This window comes from Chanodichthys erythropterus, chromosome 13, assembly GCF_024489055.1.
Source record: "Chanodichthys erythropterus isolate Z2021 chromosome 13, ASM2448905v1, whole genome shotgun sequence".
Classification (NCBI taxonomy): Eukaryota; Metazoa; Chordata; class Actinopteri; order Cypriniformes; family Xenocyprididae; genus Chanodichthys; species Chanodichthys erythropterus.
This window is the reverse complement of record NC_090233.1, coordinates 7,114,886-7,134,947: the sequence shown is the minus strand read 5'-3', so window position 1 is coordinate 7,134,947 and position 20,062 is coordinate 7,114,886. Positions and strand designations below refer to the sequence as shown.

The following is a 20,062-nucleotide window of genomic DNA, read 5'->3' as shown; positions in this document are numbered from 1 at the left end:
CAATGTGTCGTTGGAAGGACAAAAAAATCAACTCCATGATAACATCGTCTTCAGCACGACAACATGAAAAAACTGCATCACTTGCAATACAGATAAATCACATAGCTGACAGGCTTGTACACATCCGTCACCCCTTCCATGTTTGTTTATCAGCTTTGACTTATTATGATTTCATTTTCAGTTCTGAATAGTTAATAGATGTATTCTTTATACTCTTTTTACCATATTAAATCCATCCTAAATAATTTCGCTTCACAATCAGCACAGGACATGCAAAAACAGTCTTTATTTACAGACTTCAAATGACCCTGAAGAGTTTCAGCAAAGAGAGTGTTTTACTGTTGTTGACCTCATTAATAGGAGTGTAATTGAGTTTTCTCTAAGGCTGTGGTGTAAACATTACTGCACAATTTAAAATGTATTAAACGCTTGTTAATGTGTTTTTTCATGTGTTGATAAAGCAGCCTTTGTTCTCTCATGGCCTCAAGCACACAATCTCAACGTGTTTTTTTTGGCAGCTTGGGCGCTGGTGGATCTGAAGATGGAGGACACTGTAGAGGTTTACATGGACGAGTCTGCAGAGATCCCCTGCCTGTACACCTTCACCGTGAAACCCTCTACGGTGATGGTGCAGTGGTTTGTGGTGAGTCCCAAAAGCTGTCACACTCTCACTTTTTTCAGTTTAAAACTTAAGAATGAAAATTCTTTCATCAATTACTCACCTTTATGTCATACCAAATCCATAAGACATTTGGGCCCAATCCCAATTCTATTTTATACCCCTTCCCCTTACCCCTACGCCTACCCCTTCCCCTTGCCCCTTGAAACAGAGTGTCAAGGGGTAGGGCTGAAAATATTCCCCTAAGAAATGGGACACCACTACTAGACCGTTACACGTCATCATAAGTCGTCGCTAGCTCCTACGTCATAGATGCGCCGATGTTTATCACACACTTCTAAAGGCCAATTCACACCGCACCGACAACACTCGTCTGTTGGAGTTTGTTGGATCGCTGTGATACCCCTGTTGGCGTCTGTTGGAGTCGGTTTTCACTCGACTGAACATGTTTAATCGGCGTTTGTCGGGTCGTGGAATGTCTGCGCGGTGTGAACAGTTTTCCAACAGACGGCAACCAACTCTGACGTAATCTGACCTGGCCACGAACCGTTGCCATGACGATGAGGCAAGTCCCCTGCAATGACAGCTGTTTGATTGCGCCCGCGCCTCACACACACACAACAAAGCAGTGGAAACCTGACATCGCAGCTTGTTCATTATAAAAAATAAAATACTGTTAAAAAAAATATATATACAAAAGGTACAATAGTCCATAGTGCAATCCGTGCCATTCAGCAAGAGCAGCTGTCGAAAGAGAGAGGTAACGTTAACCACTATGAGAGCAACGCAGGTTTACCTTCAGTTTCGTTTTTAATAATTCGTTTTGGCTTGTTTAGCTACATGGTTGTATATGCTTATGGGTCTCGTTAATAAAAAGGGTCACGCTAAAAAAGCCTTAAGATGCCATCAATAGCTGTAGTGATCTCTGTTGCTTGGGCGACAGCTATTTTTTTGCATTTGTCTTCAGTTCTTCGCATAAGACAAAGGAGACGAACCTGCTTGTTTCCTCAGGAGTCCCTGGTTGATACAGAACATACAATACTGATGAATAAGCACGCAAACTGAATGCACTTTTTGTTTATATCATGTAACGTACACGTATTTATGGACGTAACAAAACAATACATTAATCAGGCATGCGGCAAAAAGACAAGTTAGCTGCCACCGGATTTGAATTTATGTTGTCAAATCAACGCGGGTTTCAATAAAATATAAAAAAATATGTTGTGGAACTATCATGAAGTAAAAAACATTAGCGAACTTTTTTCATAGCGATTTTAACAAATCTTTTTTCGGAGAACATAACTGTATACATGAACACAAGATTAAAGGCAACATAAAACAAGTGATTATTTATTACTAAAATACTGTTTACCATTAAAAATACTTACATTTATGGGTCTCTCTGCTCGCTCGGTCGGCCATGTTGGAAATTTATCATACCCCTTCGTCTGAAGTGTGGTCCCGAAAAATCTTTGTTTGAAGGGCTACCTGGCCCTTCCCCCTACCCCTTCCCCTCCAACCAAATGAGAATTGGGACACCTCTACCCCTTCACGTGTACGCGCGAAACAAAGGGGAAGGGGAAGGGGTAAGGGGTAGAATTGGGATTGGGCCTTGCTTATCTTCGAAACGCAAATGAAGATTTTGTCCATCCATTATAAGTCCATGAAACCAAAACTTTGACACTTCAAAAAGTTTACAAGGACATCGATTTGAATTTAATCCAAGTCTTCTAAAGAGACGATTGCTAAACATAGCTGATCGATGAACAGATTTCATTTAGGCTTTTATTCACATATGAAACACACTTAGAGCACATCAAATATGGCAAACTGAAGCTCAGCCGTACTTGTTTGACATGTGAGAACAAACTTCATTGGTTCTTCAGAAGCTCGAACGTGTTTGTGTGGCATCATGTCATGCATGTGAGGTTCCGTTTACCATATTTGATGTGCTCTATGTACAGTATATACATTAATCAATGTTTATATGTGAACAAAAGCCTGCATTGAAGGATAAGTTCACTTCAGAATTAAAATTTCCTGATAATTTACTCATCCCCATGTAATCCAAAATGTTTTTGTCTTTTTTTCTTAAGTCCAAAAGAAATTAAGTTTTTTGAGGAAAACATTCCAGGATTTTTCTCCATATAGTGGACTTCACTGGGGTACAATGGGTTAAAGGTCCAAATTGCAGTTTAAATGCAACTTCAAAGTGCTCTACACGATTCCAGATGAGGAATAAGGGTCTTATCTAGCGAAATGCGCCACGCTTTACGTAAACACGTTGGAAAGGTCATGCATGACATAGGCGGAAGTACCGATCCAGTGTCTACAAAGCAAACATGCAAACAATAAGTCAAACGGCCATTACAAAGAAAAGGTAAAACAATGATGTCTGACAGATTTTGAAGTTTGAGGAGAAAATGAGATGGAGATTCCGTCTACTTCACGCATGACCTTTCCAACATGATTATGTAATGTGTGGGATCGTGTAGAGCTCTTAGAAGCTGCATTTAAACTGCAATTTGGACCTTTACCACTATATGGTGTCCACTATATGGAGAAAAATCCTGGAATGTTTTCCTCAAAAACCTTAATTTCTTTTTTGACTGAAGAAAGAAAGACATAAACATCTTGGATGACATGGGGGTGATGATTTTTGGTGAGTTTTTGGTAAACTATCGCTTTAATGGTGCTGAAAGTGTACTGTTACTTTTCAAGTGCTCAGCCTTTTACCTGGCTTACAATAAAGTGAGTAAAAATTCCCTTAGACTGACATTGAACGAGAGACTCGAGTCATATCTACAGGCCATTTGCTAAGTTTTATTTTCCATCATCCTCAGAGGGAACGTGAAGGTAATCGGGTAAGGATCTCCTACAGCGATCTGACCATGCAGAAGGTGGATGAGAACACAATCTACAGTGATCGTATCACTGTGCAGTCAAACAGCGATGGAGAAACTCTGACCATTCAGGACGTTAAACTGTCTGATGAGAGAGAGTTTTTCTGCCAGGTCACTGGGTTTGCGGCAGGCAATGGAGAGGCCAGGACTCTCCTGAAGGTTTTTGGTAAGTCTTTTCCTCCTGTCAGTTGAATATCCTCTCTAAATGGCTTATTTTGTATATATAAATATGTTAACTTGCTGTTTTCAGACCCCCCAGAGCCTCCTGTCATTGAAGGTGTCCTCTCTGGAGTTTCTGTGTCCAGTGATTCCCCAGCTAAGGTACATCATGCTCTCAAATTCTCCCTGTGTGCACATGTAATGTTTGTGTCAGTTACATATGCTCGGTTTTAGCTGACACATGTCTTATTTGGTTAGATTGCATCTTGTGAGACCAGAGACGGCTTTCCCAAGCCAAACATCACATGGTACCGCGATCACATCCCCATTCACCCTGCTAACGGCTGTGAGTAAGATTAATATGCTCCACAGGGACCTCATCATTATAATATATACATCAGTCCACATTCATTTTTCTTTATAATTCAGGAATTTTAAGTTTTAATAATAATAATATTAATATAATTTTAATATGCATTTTTATACCACAGTTCAGAAGTTTGGGGTCTGTATGTTTTTTTTCATTTAAATACTCTCCTCTCACAAATGTTGCGTCTGAAAGGGAAACTCCTACATATGCATATGAAATAAGGTCAGCCGCAAAAACAACTCAGCCCACGCCTTTTCAGCGCTAATTTTGCACTGCGTGTCTTTAGTAATTCCCGACAGTAGTTTTTAACCTCAAAAGAGGGTTTGCACTGATGCAAGCTATTAGTAACTCTGGCCCTAAGTATGAAAAATATTTGCCACTAATGTGTATTATATGTCTGGCTGTGTGTGTTTCTTCTCAGTGGTGAATGTGGTAACACTAGTGACAAGGGAATCCAGTGGTCTATATACAGTACAGAGTGATTTGCATTATAAGGTGACCAAGGAAGACAAAGACGCCCACTTTTCCTGTGAAGTCAGCTACTTTGTCCCAGCAGCTGTCAGGACATCTGAGTCCAAAGGCATCAATATTACAGTTCACTGTAAGTCCCATTATAAGTGAGAGTTTTTGATGAAGTAGAATGTGATACATCCAATCTTTTCCATGACAATCAGAATTTGTGTTCTAACCACACTCTTAGAAAGAAATGTTCAATGGGTTCTATATAGAATGGGTTCTGTATTCAATGGATTTCTTTATTCTTGACTCAGTTTTATGCCCCAAAAGTTTCTATATAAGGAAAAATGTCTTAAATGATTGAATAATACTTTCATGTTTAATGAGTTATTTCATTTTTTTCTAGTGATAGAGTATGGTTATGAGCTGTTTAATTCATAAAGTTTAATTAAAATGAAAAATAAATTAAAAGTAAATCCATAAAATAATCACATGATGAAACCCCTGAAAGGTTCTATATATATGAAACCCTTTAATGTTCTATATAGAACAAGCTACATAACAATTTTGATGGTTGCATTGTGCTAGATAGCTCCACCCACTGTGAAATCTCATTGGTCCAAAATCCTACTTTAACATACCTGCACATTTGACATCATATTTGACTTTACTGGCATTGATTTGATAATTTCACATAGTATTTTCACTTTCATTGTGGACAAAACATATATTTGAATCTGATGACAATCTTGGTGAGAACACAAGGCTTAAAGATCACATCAGATCTGATATGTCTAACATGGTTTTAGATGAAAGGACCCTTATTTTCCTGTTTCATGTTTTTAAAGGATTAGTTCACTTTCAAATAAAATTTTCCTGATAATTTACTTACCCCCATGTCATCCAAGATGTTCATGTCTTTCTTTCTTCAGTCGAAAAGAAATTGAGGTTTTTCATGAAAACATTCCAGGATTATTCTCCTTATAATGGACTTCAATGGCCTCCAAATGGTTGAAGGTCAAAGTTTCAGTGCAGCTTCAAAGGGCTTTAAACGATACTAGATGAGGAATAAGGGTCTTATCTAGCGAAACAGTCGGTCATTTTCGAAAAAAAATGTAAATGGATATGCTTTATATAAACAAATGATCACCTTCCAAGTGCTACCGACCAAAACCACATTTCCGTATTCTTCAAAAAGCTTAAGCTTTATATCTATGCCTTCCCTGTTCTACTTATGGAACGAATGCAGTGCCAGTTCCATTTTATTCCATAAGTAGAACAGAGAAGGCATAGGAAGTATAGCCTTATTCCTCATCTGATATTGTTTAAAGCCCTTTGAAGCTGCACTGTAATTTTGACCTTCAACCGTTTGGGCTCCATTGAAGTCCACTATATGGAGAAATATTCTGGAAAGTTTTCATCAAAAACCTTAATTTCTTTTCGACTGAAGAAAGAAAGACATGGTCATCTTGGATGACATGGGGGGGTGAGTAAATTATCAGGAAAATTTTATTTGAAAATGAATCAATCCTTTAATATTTCAGATAGCTTCAATACGTCAGAGGTAATGGTAAACTCTAGTTGTGAGTTGTGTTTGTCATGACACAGCTATGAAAGTCTCTGCTTTGTCAGCTTTGACTAAATAAATAAGTGTGACTTTTATGTTGCGTTGGCGAGATACTTATGAATAAATTAGGATTCATGGCCCCTTGGTCTTTGTGTATGTCCGTATGTCATATAGATCCAACAACCAGCGTGGAGATATGGAAAGAATCGCCTGAGGGCTTGGTCAAAGAGGGGGACACAGTGGAGATCCGTTGCCAAGGCGATGGGAACCCCCCAGCACCCATCATTTTCAACCGAGAACAAGTGAGAATAGCCTCTTTTTTTCTCTCTTTATTCTGACCCATTTTTTTTTTTCTGAATGGGAGGCTGTAAAGCATTGAGACGAAGCGGACATAGCAGACGTCTGGCCCAGACAATGTGTTTGATATGCACAGACAGAACAGTACTATTACTGACTTCCAGCTTTATGTAAGTGTTACATATGCATTTGCATTAATAACATTGAGCCTCATTTATAAAACATGTGTATGCACAGATTTGATCTTAGAGTGCGCATACACTAAAATCCACTCCAACTCTGACCTGGAAAAGTGCTTAGTGCCATGTCAGGTTCTAAGCAGCCGGAGTACTGCAGGTATTTGGAAATCTAAACAGGAATGATAATAATAATAAAACCCTGTTAGCATAATTATAAAGCATTAAAGTTCAATTATTTGGTATGCATACTTTGGTTCCACATGTGTAAATTACTTAAGACAGTCTATAGGCTATAAAATAACCTATAAAGCAAATGAGGCCCAGTATGACTAAATTACTTTACAACAGTGGTTCTCAAATGTGTAAGGTGGTAGACCACTGAAACAGTAAAGCAAAAACCTCAAATCAGGGAAAATCTAACAACTACCTCAAAACAGCTTGTAAAATATTCTTTATTCAATGCTGTTTATGTTTAAAAAGCCAGTCTATCAGTTTGCCAAGTTACAGTTCTGTCATTATTTTGCAGCTTTTAGCCAACGAATCTTATTAATCTGACTCTTTTCTAGCTTTAAAACATTTGGACTGAACCCTAACATACTAACAACAACCGCATAAATGTCATTGTTTAATAATGTTATATTACTGAAGTGAGACAATGAAAATTAACACTCATTAGTCAGAAATGAATAACTAATGACAAAGAATTACTTTGACGATTGTATTACCAAAGGTGCCGTAGAACGTCTTTTCAAAAGATGTAATATAAGTCTAAGATGTCCCCTGAATGTGTCTGTGAAGTTTCAGCTCAAAATACCCCATAGATTTTTTTAATACATTTTTTTAACTGCCTATTTTGGGACATAATTAAAAATGTGCCAATTCAGGCTGCGGCCCCTTTAAATGATCAAGCTCCCCGCCCCTGGTGCTCACGACTGCCTTAGTTCACGCAGCTAAAATAACCCTCAAAATGGATCTTTACAAAGTGTTCGTCATGCAGCATGTCTAATCGTGTAAGTATAGTATTTATTTGGATATTTACATTTGATTCTGAATGAGTTTGTGAATACAGTAAGAAACGATGGTAACTTTAACCACATTTAACAGTACATTAGCAACATGCTAACGAAACATTTAGAAAGACAATTTACAAATATCACTAAAAATATCATGATATCATGGATCATGTCAGTTATTATCACTCCATCTGCCATTTCTCGCTATTGTCCTTGCTTGCTTACCTAGTCTGATGATTCAGCTGTGCACAGCTCCAGACGTTAACATACTGACATACAGTCTGGCTCTTACAATTATTCGTGCAAATTATTCATAGTATTTTGTATTTATATCAAAGTCATTCATTTCAAAAGTTCATTTTTTATACAAATAGGCTCCAGAATCCTTGCAACGCTATACGACAAGTGGTTTTGAAAAATAATTCATGGATTTGTCCACCAATGCACACATTGAGTTTTTTTTTTCTTTTCATATGACCATTTAGATGAAATTCTATAAACAAACTTAAGATCATTTAATGAGTTGTAAGGGAAATTGTAATGTCAGTATGATTGTTCTCTCTGTCCTGCTCATAACAGTCAGATGTGGAGCTGGATTCATATCATGGGCTGCTGGTCCTGAAGGAGGTGTCTCGGGCAGACAGCGGTGTGTATGAATGTCACTCTTTGGAACTGGATGCAGTGAATCATGATGAGGTGGTGGACACCCTACAGCTCACTGTGCACTGTAAGTGAAAACATCCAGCTTCTCAGTTTTTCACACCCTGATTATGAATCTAGAAATAAACTGCACACCACCACCATAATATTATCATCCATATGTAATATAGACAATACATTTTATTTATAGGCGTCTTTCACGACACTCAAGGTCACCGCACAAATCTTCCTAAAAACATTAGTATAACAACAATATCATACTATAATATACATTAGACACTGAAGAATAAGGTATTGCTCAATACATGTGCAGTCATAAATAAGCCTGTTTAAATAAATGAGTTATAAAACGAGATTACAGTTTTACTTGAGATGTACTGTTGACAAATGTTTTGACTCTTAATTTAACAAAAAATTATATTTCAAATAAATGTTGTTCTTTCTATTCATCAAATCATGTGCCACTGAAGACTGGAGTAATTAGCGCTAAAAATCCAGAAATATATTAAAATAGAACACAGTTATTTTAAATTTGAATAATATTTCACAATATAACTATTTTACTCTATTCATGATCAAATACATGCAGCCTTGGTGAGAATAAGATACTTTTCAAAAACATAAAAAAAAAAAAAAAAACCTTACTATCCCCAAACTGTTTAATTTTGCAAATGCTTTAGTCCAAAGTGATTTATAAATGAGGGAAAAAAGAATTCAATTAATATAAAGAAGCCAAATTTATTAGCAGTGAACTTTTTGTTGAATAATGAAGTTACTCTGTTTATTAAAAAAAGGTTACTAGACCATTATTTTGCATTTTATATATACTTTCTATAATGTAAAATACATACATATTATCCAGAAATAATTAAATAAATAAATGAATAAATAAAAATGCTGGTGCAGTATGAATGAAATGATTCGTCCATAAATTAATTCATCATCATTTACTCACCCTCATTAAATAAAGCTATATAATTCATGCCAGTCTCACAACAAAGCTTTTACTCTGAATTATTGATCATTAAGGATGGTACTCAACCAGAATGGGTCTTTTGCCGCTGCTGGTACAGCATATGCATTTCTGCTCTTGACTGATAAGTGGCGCTGTAACTATAGATTTTCACAAGTTATGGATTGGACGTATCACAGCTCGTTTTCGTGAATAGCATTCAGCCACGCCAGTGGAGATTACAAGAAAAATACTACAATAAGATAATTATGTGTGTATGTGTGCAGATCTGGACCCAGCTGTGGTGATGCCCAAGGACTCAGAGATCATGCTGAAAGGAGAGAGTCTGATAGCCACCTGCAATGCCCTGTCGTCTTTAGAGACCTCTACTGTGTGGTTTAAGGTAACACTGCAGTGTGATTCACGCATCATTCAGCAGTCTAGACACATTCATTTAGTCTTCCACATTCTGTTTAGAGCTTCTTTTCACCCCATCTGTTCCTTGCTAAATTTGTTTGCACGCGTTTGTTTGTGTACAGGATGGGATTGAGGTCGGAAGAGGACACACAATGCAGCTGCTGGACGCCACATTTGATACAGCTGGACAGTATGACTGTGAAGTGACTGTACCGTCTCTTCCAGGCCTGCTGACCAGCGGTTCTGTCCACATCATCGTACAGGGTAAGGAAGAACTCATCAAGTATTTAAAGAGGACCTGTTATGCTGTCTTTTTACATTTTCAACTTTCTTAAGTGTGTAATGTTGCTTTTTGAGCATGAAAAAGGTTTGCCAAGTTACGAAGCACAAAGTAACTGCAAAAATAGTTATTCTCTATATCAGTAAGTGCTGTTTCCAGGGGCGATTCTCCACCCCCAATGAGAGTATGAGAGTAAAAATCATTTAATATGTTGTTTGTATACTAAGGTAGGCATGAACAATACAGAAGGTTACACACTACCTGTCAAGTCAGTCCCATATTAATTTATTTTCTAATCATTTTAAATAACCAGCTAATATTCATTAAGAATATAGACAAACCTTATACAGTGGGTACGGAAAGTATTCAGACCCCCTTAAATTTTTCACTCTTTGTTATATTGCAGCCATTTGCTAAAATCATTTAAGTTCATTTTTTTTCCTCATTAATGTACACACAACACCCCATATTGACAGAAAAACACAGAATTGTTGACATTTTTGCAGATTTATTAAAAAAGAAAAACTGAAATATCACATGGTCAGTATTCAGACCCTTTGCTCAGTATTTAGTAGAAGCACCCTTTTGATCTAATACAGCCATGAGTCTTTTTGGGAAAGATTCAACAAGTTTTTTACACCTGGATTTGGGGATCCTCTGACATTCCTCCTTGCAGATCCTCTCCAGTTCTGTCAGGTTGGATGGTAAACGTTGGTGGACAGCCATTTTTAGGTCTCTCCAGAGATGCTCAATTGGGTTTAAGTCAGGGCTCTGGCTGGGCCATTCAAGAACAGTCACGGAGTTGTTGTGAAACCACTCCTTCGTTATTTTAGCTGTGTGCTTAGGGTCATTGTCTTGTTGGAAGGTAAACCTTCGGTCCATTCTGAGGTCCTGAGCACTCTGGAGAAGGTTTTCGTCCAGGATATCCCTGTACTTGGCCGCATTCATCTTTCCCTCGATTGCAACCAGTCGTCCTGTCCCTGCAGCTGAAAAACACCCCCACAGCATGATGCTGCAACCACCATGCTTCACTGTTGGGACTGTATTGGACAGGTGATGAGCAGTGCCTGGTTTTCTCCACACATACCGCTTAGAATTAAGGCCAAAAAGTTCTATCTTGAAGTTCTATCTCGGGCCACTCCTCAGTGACTGGTGGAGGGCTGCAGTGATGGTTGACTTTCTACAACTTTCTCCCATCTCCCGACTGCATCTCTGGAGCTCAGCCACAGTGATCTTTGGGTTCTTCTTTACCTCTCTCACCAAGTCTCTTGTCCCCTGATAGCTCACTTTGGCCAGACGGCCAGCTCTAGGAAGGGTTCTGGTCGTCCCAAACGTCTTCCATTTAAGGATTATGGAGGCCACTGTGCTCTTAGGAACCTTAAGTGCAGCAGAATTTTTTTTTGTAACCTTGGCCAGATCTTGCCACAATTCTGTGTCTGAGCTCTTCAGGCAGTTCCTTTGACCTCATGATTCTCATTTTCTCTGACATGCACTGTGAGCTGTAAGGTCTTATATAGACAGGTGTGTGGCTTTCCTAATCAAGTCCAAACAGTATAATCAAACACAGCTGGACTCAAATGAAGGTCTAGAACCATCTCAAGGATGATCAGAAGAAATGGACAGCACCTGAGTTAAATATATGAGTGTCATAGCAAAGGGTCTGAATACTTAGGACCATGTGATATTTCAGTTTTTCTTTTTTAATAAATCTGCAAAAATGTCAACAATTCTATGTTTTTCTGTCAATATGGGGTGTTGTGTGTACATTAATGAGGAAAAAAATGAACTTAAATGATTTTAGCAAATGGCTGCAATATAACAAAGAGTGAAAAATTTAAGGGGGTCTGAATACTTTGCGTACCCACTGTATTACTGTAGTTGTCTAAATTGGCAATATTAGGGTGTTTTTTTTTTTTTTTTAAGATGTAATTTTTTAAATGCTAATTTTTATCTCTACATTTGTGCAGTAAAATTAACTTTAAAGAAGATCTAAATTTCTAGTTTTCATTCATCGAGATAACAGAAAATGTGCCATGCTTTAGTGGAGGATTTCTGTCACCTGGTGGAAAACAAAAACAATTTTACATGAAAATGACATGGAATTACCACTATAACCAGTAGATGGCTGCAGAGGACTACTCATTAGCTCATTTGCCATTTCCTCTCCCTTTTATAGTTCTTTTCAAAGGTTTGGATTTATTATAAAATGAATATTATGACCAATTTGAGCAATAAATAAATAAGCCCAGATTTTACAGTGGATGGGAAACCATCTTGTAGCCTATTGCTCCCGCTTCATATTATGTAAACTGCATTTATGACAAAGAACTACACAGATGCAGATATCATAAGAATCTATGAATAAAAGCACACGCGTTGTTCTATGCTTCTGATGCTGTTGTGAACTGAAGAACACACTGAATAACGGGCAGACTAAAATATGGGGAGGAGCCAAAGCCTGCCGCCATTTTAACATGAGTTTTTTTAAGGTGGCAGATTAGTGTACATATCACGGAGTTTTAGGAGGGCTGAAGCCCTCCTAAAATGGACCTAGTGACACCCCTGACTGTTTCTGAACTCCCTGAAACGTGTTGATTGTAGAACCATTGCAACCAATGATCTCTATGATCAACTTAGCTCACAAAGCATTTGAGAAATGCAGCCCAGAGCATTACTGACAGTCTGGGAAGAGAGGTGCTGCAACAATGTAAAATATGTGAAAAATTGTGTGTTTTTTTTTTTTTTTTACATTCAGTCCTAAAAACCAATTCTAGTAGACTCCAAAAACAAAAGTAAGTCTAAAAGGGCATAATACACTGCTGAAAAGAGCTTTACATTAAGTAGTAGTATATTTCTAAAGTTGTTACCATATCTGTTCCTCTAGGGCCACCTCAGATGAAGGATGCTGAGAGGGAAATTGAGCTGACAGAAAAAGTTGGGGGGTGGTTAAATCTGAGCTGTGAGGTGAGAGGTCACCCTAGACCCTCCATCACCTGGAGCATCACTGGCAGCCAGGTAACACACAGATTTCCTCTCAGCCCTCTGCTCATGTTACACAGAGCTTGGATTGATGCCTTTGTCTTGTATGTATGTGTTGTACTCTCAGAGCTGGCGTGAGGTTGCTAAAAGAGAGACGGAGGAGCAAATCCACAGCGTTGTGACGCTTAAAGTTACCACTGACACTGTTGCTATCTGCAATTCAACAAATGACTTTGGAATAGAGACCAAGACCTACAACATAAGGAGCAGTAAGAGTCGATTTGTCTTGTTTACACTGATAATCATCAGACATAATCGCTATAAATAATCAGGATGATGACGATAATTATTATATATAATATATTTAATTGTATTAACTTTGATGTAGTTAGATATAACTAAAAGTATTGTATGACTAAATGTATTGTATAATTATAAATGTATAGATGTAATATCTATACACACATTATTGTGTAAAATTATATACATGCATTATTTATTATTTTTACCTTAAATATATAAAATTAATAAAATTATTTATTCAGATTAATATAATTTATTAATTTTTATTAATTTATAAAATTTGTACATACACTACCGTCCAAAAGTTTGGATCAGTAAAAACAAGTCTCTTATGCTCTTTATTTTATCAAAAATACAGTAAAAACAGTAATATTGTGAAATATTATTACAATTTAAAAGAATTGTTTTCTATTTAATATATTTAAAAATATTGACATATATTAATAAATATAAATTAATAAAATATATTTTTATTGTCAGCATCATTACTCCAGGCTTCAGTGTCACGTGATCCTTCAGAAATCATTCTGATATGCTGATTTGGTGCATGTCTTATTATGTTAAAAACAATTGTAACATTCTAAATGACTTTACTGTCGCTTGTTTGATTTCATTGGTAATACCGGCTGTTTGGAATCAAAAATGTTAACGTTGTCCCTTGTTTTCTCCCAGTTCCTTTCTCCCAGACTCCAACAGCTAGAAAAACTTCAGGTAACAATTTTTTTTTTTCATCTTCTGTCGCTCTGTATGTCAGTCAGAACAGATCGTAAGTTTTAAATCAACACTCAGTCCATTCAATCCATGCAAAATCCATCCCAACCAAACAATGAAGGATCATCTAATTTATTTGAATAATTCATAGATTTTATATGGCGAAGCCTCCACAGCAGCTTGGTTAGCTTGGCTCTTCGTGTCGGCCTCTGGGCATATTTAAAATTCTGTGTGAAGAAAAGTCATAGTGCAAAAAAAAAAAAAAAAAAAAGCAAGCAAAAATTGAAGCAGACATTACTTCAGATAGCAGGGGCAGATCTAGCGCTGAATGTTTTCCAAGATGAATGTATAATTAGTTCTATGTGAATATTTTAACAAATGTTTTGAAGTGCTGGGCTGCAACTGAGACTGTTAAATTAATATGGTGAACATTGTGGTGGCGGCCTGCTGTTTTATTGAGTAGATTTAACTCATAAAATTCATTCCCAGACAATTGTTTGTCGTCTCTCAGTGTTTATTTATAGCATTTGATGACGCTTCCTCTGAATGGCGCTCCTTAATTTCCTTTATTTGACTCTGAGGAATATGAGTCTCTTATTCCATTTTACTAAAACACTCTAATTATATGTTTCATATACCAAACTCGTCTCTAATGCGTCCTTGACATGTGCCACATGTTTTGAATCCAAATGTTCCAGCCATTGTTAAAAAGTGCAGTGTAATGTGCCCTTCAATGTTCTTTTCGTGATCTGGTATGGTATTTCACTTTTGTATTTTGCCTGAAAGCACATTTATTGCATTTCAGCATGAATTAATATAGTCTTAATCAGTCTTGTTGAAAGGGTAATGATTTATAGGTTATTATATATCAGTCAGTCATGCTAATGTTGACGTCTCTTGTTCTCTTTGCAGTCGATAACAGTGGAGTGATCATTGTGGTGATTATTGTGAGCATCCTGTTGCTGGCCATCCTGGGCAGTGTCTTCTACTTCCTGTATAAAAAGGGCAAGTTACCCTGTGGACGCTCAGGGAAGCAAGAAATGTATGTTATACTTTTTTCCCCCTTCTATCCAGTTTATTCGTGTACATTAGTACAGGAATTTTCAAACTGGCTGCTTTGGAGTGCGAGAGGGTCTGTGGAAAAGTTTAGAGGAAAACAGTGTAACATTTTTTTTAAAAACAATTAAATAAAAAAATGCATTAAAGGGGTCATGAATTGAGAAATCAACTTTTCCTTGTGCTTTTGATGTATAAGATCATATTACAGTGCTCAGCGTAAATGAGTACACCCCCTTCGAAAAGTAACATTTTAAACAATATCTCAATGAACACAAAAACAATTTCCAAAATGTTGACAAGACTAAGTTTAATATGACATCTGTTTAACTTATAACATGAAAGTAAGGTTAAAAATATAACTTAGATTACACATTTTTCAGTTTTACTCAAATTAGGGTGATGCAAAAATGAGTACACCCCACAACAAAAACTACTACATCTAGTACTTTGTATGGCCTCCATGATTCTCCATGATGCCTCTTCTAGGCATGGACTGAACAAGTTGGCAACATTTTGCAGCATTTATCTTTTTCCATTCTTCAAGAATGACCTCTTTTAGAGACTGGATGCTGGATGGAGAGTGATGCTCAACTTGTCTCTTCAGAATTCCCCATAGGTGTTTGATTGGGTTCAGATCAGGAGACATACTTGACAACTTCTTGACAACTACTGTTCTTCTTCAGAAATGTGTTTAGGACCATTGAAATGTTGGAAAAGTGCACGACGACCAAGGGCACGGAGTGATGGTAGCATCTTCTCTTTCAGTATAGAGCAGTACATCTGTGAATTCATGATGCCATCAATGAAATGCACCAGCAGCACTCATGCAGCCCCACATAAGGACACTGACACCACCATGTTTCACTGTAGGCACCATGCATTTTTCTTTGTATTCCTCAACTTTGCGACGCCATACAGTTTTGAAGCCATCAGTTCCAGAAACATTTATCTTGGTCTCTTCACTCCAGAGTATAGAGTCCCAGTAGTCTTCATCTTTGTCAGCATGGGTCCTGGCTAACTCTAGGTGGGCTTTTTGTGCCTGGGCTTTAGGAAAGGCTTCTTTCGTAGACAGCACCTATGCATGCCATTCCTCTGCAGTGTATGCCGTATTGTGTCACAGGAAAGAGTCATCCCAGTTTGGCTTTCTACTTCTTTAGATAACTGCAGTGAACTTGCATGCTGATTTTCTTCAACTCTTCTCATCAGAAGACGCTCCTGTCGAGGTGTTAACTTCCAGGGACAACCTGGATGTCTCTGTGAGATGGTTGCAGTTCCATCTTTTTTACATTTTTGTACCACTTTTGCTAGAATACTCTGACTGATAAGTAAAGCTTTGCTGATCTTCTTGTAGCCTTCACCTTTCTGGAGTAAAGAAATTATTTTCTTTCTCAGGTCTTGTGACATTTCTCTTCCATGTGGTGCCATTGCTGACAGCATGAAATGGGAAGGGGTTTTAACACCCTTTTATAGTCATCTGTCTGCTGGACACATGTGTCATGAATAATTAGACTCACCTGTGGTTGAATTCTTGTTAAATTAGTAAAATACATTTGTAGTCTAAAATTAAGCTTTGCTCCAGAGACTTTCAGTGGGGTGTACTCATTTACGCTGAGCTCTGTAAGAATATCCTGTAAGTTTCAGAACTGAAAACTTCCTTGTTAATCCAATAGAAGCTTTTACTGACACCAGGCCCAGCGAATGACTTGTCCCGGAATGTGCCTGTCATAGATAGGTGAAACGCCACCTCCGCAGAAGAACTCATTGCCTACTTCATCATTGCAACTTTAGTCCTGCCCACTGGTGTGTTAGTAAGATGACGAGGAGAGAAGAGCGATACAGGACTAAAAGCAACATTACCTTTCATAGGATCCTAATGCTAGGAATATGGTTATTTATTTTCAACAATGTGAATGTCTCAGTTGAGCATTATTTATTTGTATTCAGTACATTTCACTGTGGGAGATCACAGCTTTCATGCGCTCAACAACATGTCTGTGATCGGCTACAATGTTCATCACTGCAACCTTTCATGCCACGATCTAAATATAATGCCATAGATTTAAATGCAATGCTATTATCAACACTTTTCACAATTAGTTAACCTTGAGAGCTGTGAAAGTAAAAACATGCTAAAAGTTTTCAAGAGAGTAATACTTAACTATTTCATATGCAAAGATGTCAGCCAATCACAGCAGTGGGCTTTTACACTGAAGTCTCACAGCAGGCACGCCCCTTCAAACAGAGCATTCAAATCAGAGGGCTAAAACCAGGGTAGGGAAAAATGCCTTTTATTTAGCCAAAAATGCCTATTTATGTAAAAAGCAACATCATGACATTATAAAACAATAAAATAATGCAGTTCATGACCCCTTTCAATCAAATGAATTAATAATTTGATTAAAATAATTTTTAAAAAAGTGATTAAAATAAATAATTAATAAACCAAACAGTAATGTATTGTAGTAAGTAGAACCAAAAATATAATAATGTAGCATAATAAAACTAAATATTTTCCAAATAATATATTTTACTCATATTTAGAATATACATTTTTCATAGTATAAATTGGGTTTTACACATGAAAATATATAGCTCCCTTTTTAGGATAGTGGTCCCTCACTCTAAAAAATGCTGGGTTAAAAAACAACCCAATTGGGGTCATTTGGCAACCCAGCACTGGGTCAAAATTGGAAAAACCCAGCGTTGGGTTGTTTTTGCCCAGCTGGTTAGGTTAAATGTTTGACCCAACATGCTGGGTTGTTTTATTCAACTCAATTATTGATTAAAAATTACTATATTGCTGGCTTAAAATGAACCCAAAAAACACTGAAAATTAAAATCACACACAGAATTACTTGAGTAACAACATGGGCAACAGTAAAAATCAAAAGGTGAATTTTTATTAATAAGCAAGAACACCCAGAAATGAACGAAAATATAGGCAAGAGTTAAAACAACAAGTAAATGTGTATGTGAGTGAAAACGTGTAGAAAAGAATGACAGTTATACAGCTTACACCGTTAAAAGAAATTGCTTTTTAAAAGATTGGAAACAATTTTTTCCATATTTCGCTTAATTTTCTCACACCAACGAACAGACTAAAGAGCACTATTTCCAAAACTCGCTGCAGCCAAGTTCTCTCTCCTCTGCGCTTCGATTAGTTTTCTTCTATTTTCCACATATATTCCTGTCGTAATCGCAGAGGTCTTGAAATCTGAGCTGGTGACGGGCAGCTTTAGATCAAATAGTTTTTACGATCATAAGAAACAAATTCTGTCCAAAGTTTGTCCAAGACCTAATTGTCTGGTACCATGACTTCACTATGGGATCACAAACCTTTTTAGGGGTCATTTGATAAGGCTTTTTAAAATAGCATAATGCATGGTCTTTTTGTGCAGTTAAACATCTGTCAAGCCACATTGGTGCAGTCTGGTGTATCGGTGTGTTATTTGGTGTGTAATCTCTACAGCATTAATGCCTACAGCACCAAGGAGAAGACTAACAAAGATGACATTGTCGTAGAGATGAAGGCAAAAAAGACAGAGGAGTCTGTGCTATTGAAGGGCGTCAATGGGGAAAAGAAACCTCTTAATGACCAGGTAACCATGTACACTTATACTCTTATTCAAAATACATAACAATTATCAAAATGAAATGACCATGAGGAACATCTCTTTAACTTTATTATATGCCGCTTTTTCCTGGAATAAAGAACAACACCCTTAGCTCATAAACGGAGGCTTGTCGGCGCCTAAAGATGCTGTCTGTACCTCCCTGCTGACCCAACAATCAAGTCTTAAGAGCTGGAGGACCTCTTGTGGAACAGCCACCTCCTCTGGATAAAGTGGACTGTACTTTTGTATCTTGTGTGAGAGCAGCAGTATTCATGCTTGGATAAAAGGGACGTAAGCGAGCTCATCCATAAAGGAAGATTGTTCTCTATTTTCTACTCTTCTCCAATGTTTTTCTTCAACCACTGACCAATTAAAGGTTTCCATGAAAAACAAGCAAAGTGAATTTCTAAGTTCATAAAAACATTTTTACAACCTGTCCACATTGATGCTGGCTAAACTGGATGCAAAGCTTCAGCTACGTTCACACCGTCAGTCCAAATCTGATTATTTGTGTATCCGATTGGAATCTGATCTAAAATGATTGACTGTCCACACTATGTATCGCAACAGTTCAGATACGATTTGTGTGTCCATGCCGTTCTTTTGTTTTCTGGAATATCTGCATTGGTTTCTATGGAAATGACGTTGCATTTGTACGCCAAAAACAACAACTGCGACATGGAGCGGTAGAAATGTAGGAGGCTGATATGTTCCGTGCTGTCGTCAAAACATGTCTCTGTTATATTGTCATTTTCTGCTTGTCCAGCACTATGCAACAACACAACCTTGTTTCTGCTGCAACTTTGAGCATGTTTCCTATAACAACGTCTGACGTTTACTTTTTACGTGGTGTGCGAAAGTCACATTAACCACACAAAATCCGTTCAGAGCAGTCAGACTGAAACGGATTTCAAGAAATGCGATTTGAATATGATTTCAAACCACGTATGAATGTAGATCGAAACGCAATTGTAAAAGTCACATTTCATGTGATGTTTTGCTGTTCACACTTGCTAAATCTGATCAGGTTTCAGTTTGGACTGACAGTCTGAAGGCTTTAGGCTATGTTCAGACGGTCAGTCCAACTCCAATTTTGTGCCGATAGAAATCCAATCAGATTTAGCAAGTGTGAATGGCAAAAAAAATCACATGAAATGCGATTTTTACAAATCCGTTTGAAATCAAATTCAAATCACATTTTTGCAAATCCGTTTCCGGATCCGGATTTCGTGTGATTTATGTGACTTTCTCACACCACGTAAAATGTAAATATTAGATGTTGTTAGGAAACATGCTAAAAGTCACAGCAGAAACAGGGTTGTGTTGTTGCACAGTGCCGGACATGCAGAAAATGACAATATAACGGAGACATGTTTTGAGACCGACACAGACAATAAAGTTGCATACCAGCCTCTTACAACATCTGTATTGCAAACCCCTCCATGTTTGGTTGCTGTTGTTGTTTTTGACATATGCCTACCAACGCAACCTCAATGCCAAAGAAACCAATGCAGATTTTCG

General features: G+C 37.4%; 1 protein-coding gene across 1 annotated transcript in view; it reads left to right on the top strand.

Annotated features, from left to right (window-relative positions):
* mcama (melanoma cell adhesion molecule a) overlaps positions 1-19,373 on the top strand; it is a 73,066-nt gene extending 53,693 nt beyond the window's left edge. Inside the window, exons 2-16 of the mRNA XM_067407019.1 lie at positions 519-643; positions 3,466-3,691; positions 3,776-3,846; positions 3,943-4,030; positions 4,476-4,655; positions 6,252-6,379; positions 8,146-8,293; positions 9,466-9,581; positions 9,718-9,859; positions 12,760-12,890; positions 12,982-13,123; positions 13,830-13,868; positions 14,781-14,910; positions 18,397-18,526; positions 19,308-19,373. Coding sequence (XP_067263120.1) covers positions 519-643; positions 3,466-3,691; positions 3,776-3,846; positions 3,943-4,030; positions 4,476-4,655; positions 6,252-6,379; positions 8,146-8,293; positions 9,466-9,581; positions 9,718-9,859; positions 12,760-12,890; positions 12,982-13,123; positions 13,830-13,868; positions 14,781-14,910; positions 18,397-18,526; positions 19,308-19,373 — 1,862 coding nt within the window. The remainder of the gene's footprint in view (positions 1-518; positions 644-3,465; positions 3,692-3,775; positions 3,847-3,942; positions 4,031-4,475; positions 4,656-6,251; positions 6,380-8,145; positions 8,294-9,465; positions 9,582-9,717; positions 9,860-12,759; positions 12,891-12,981; positions 13,124-13,829; positions 13,869-14,780; positions 14,911-18,396; positions 18,527-19,307) is intronic.
* The last annotated feature ends 689 nt before the right edge of the window (positions 19,374-20,062 follow it).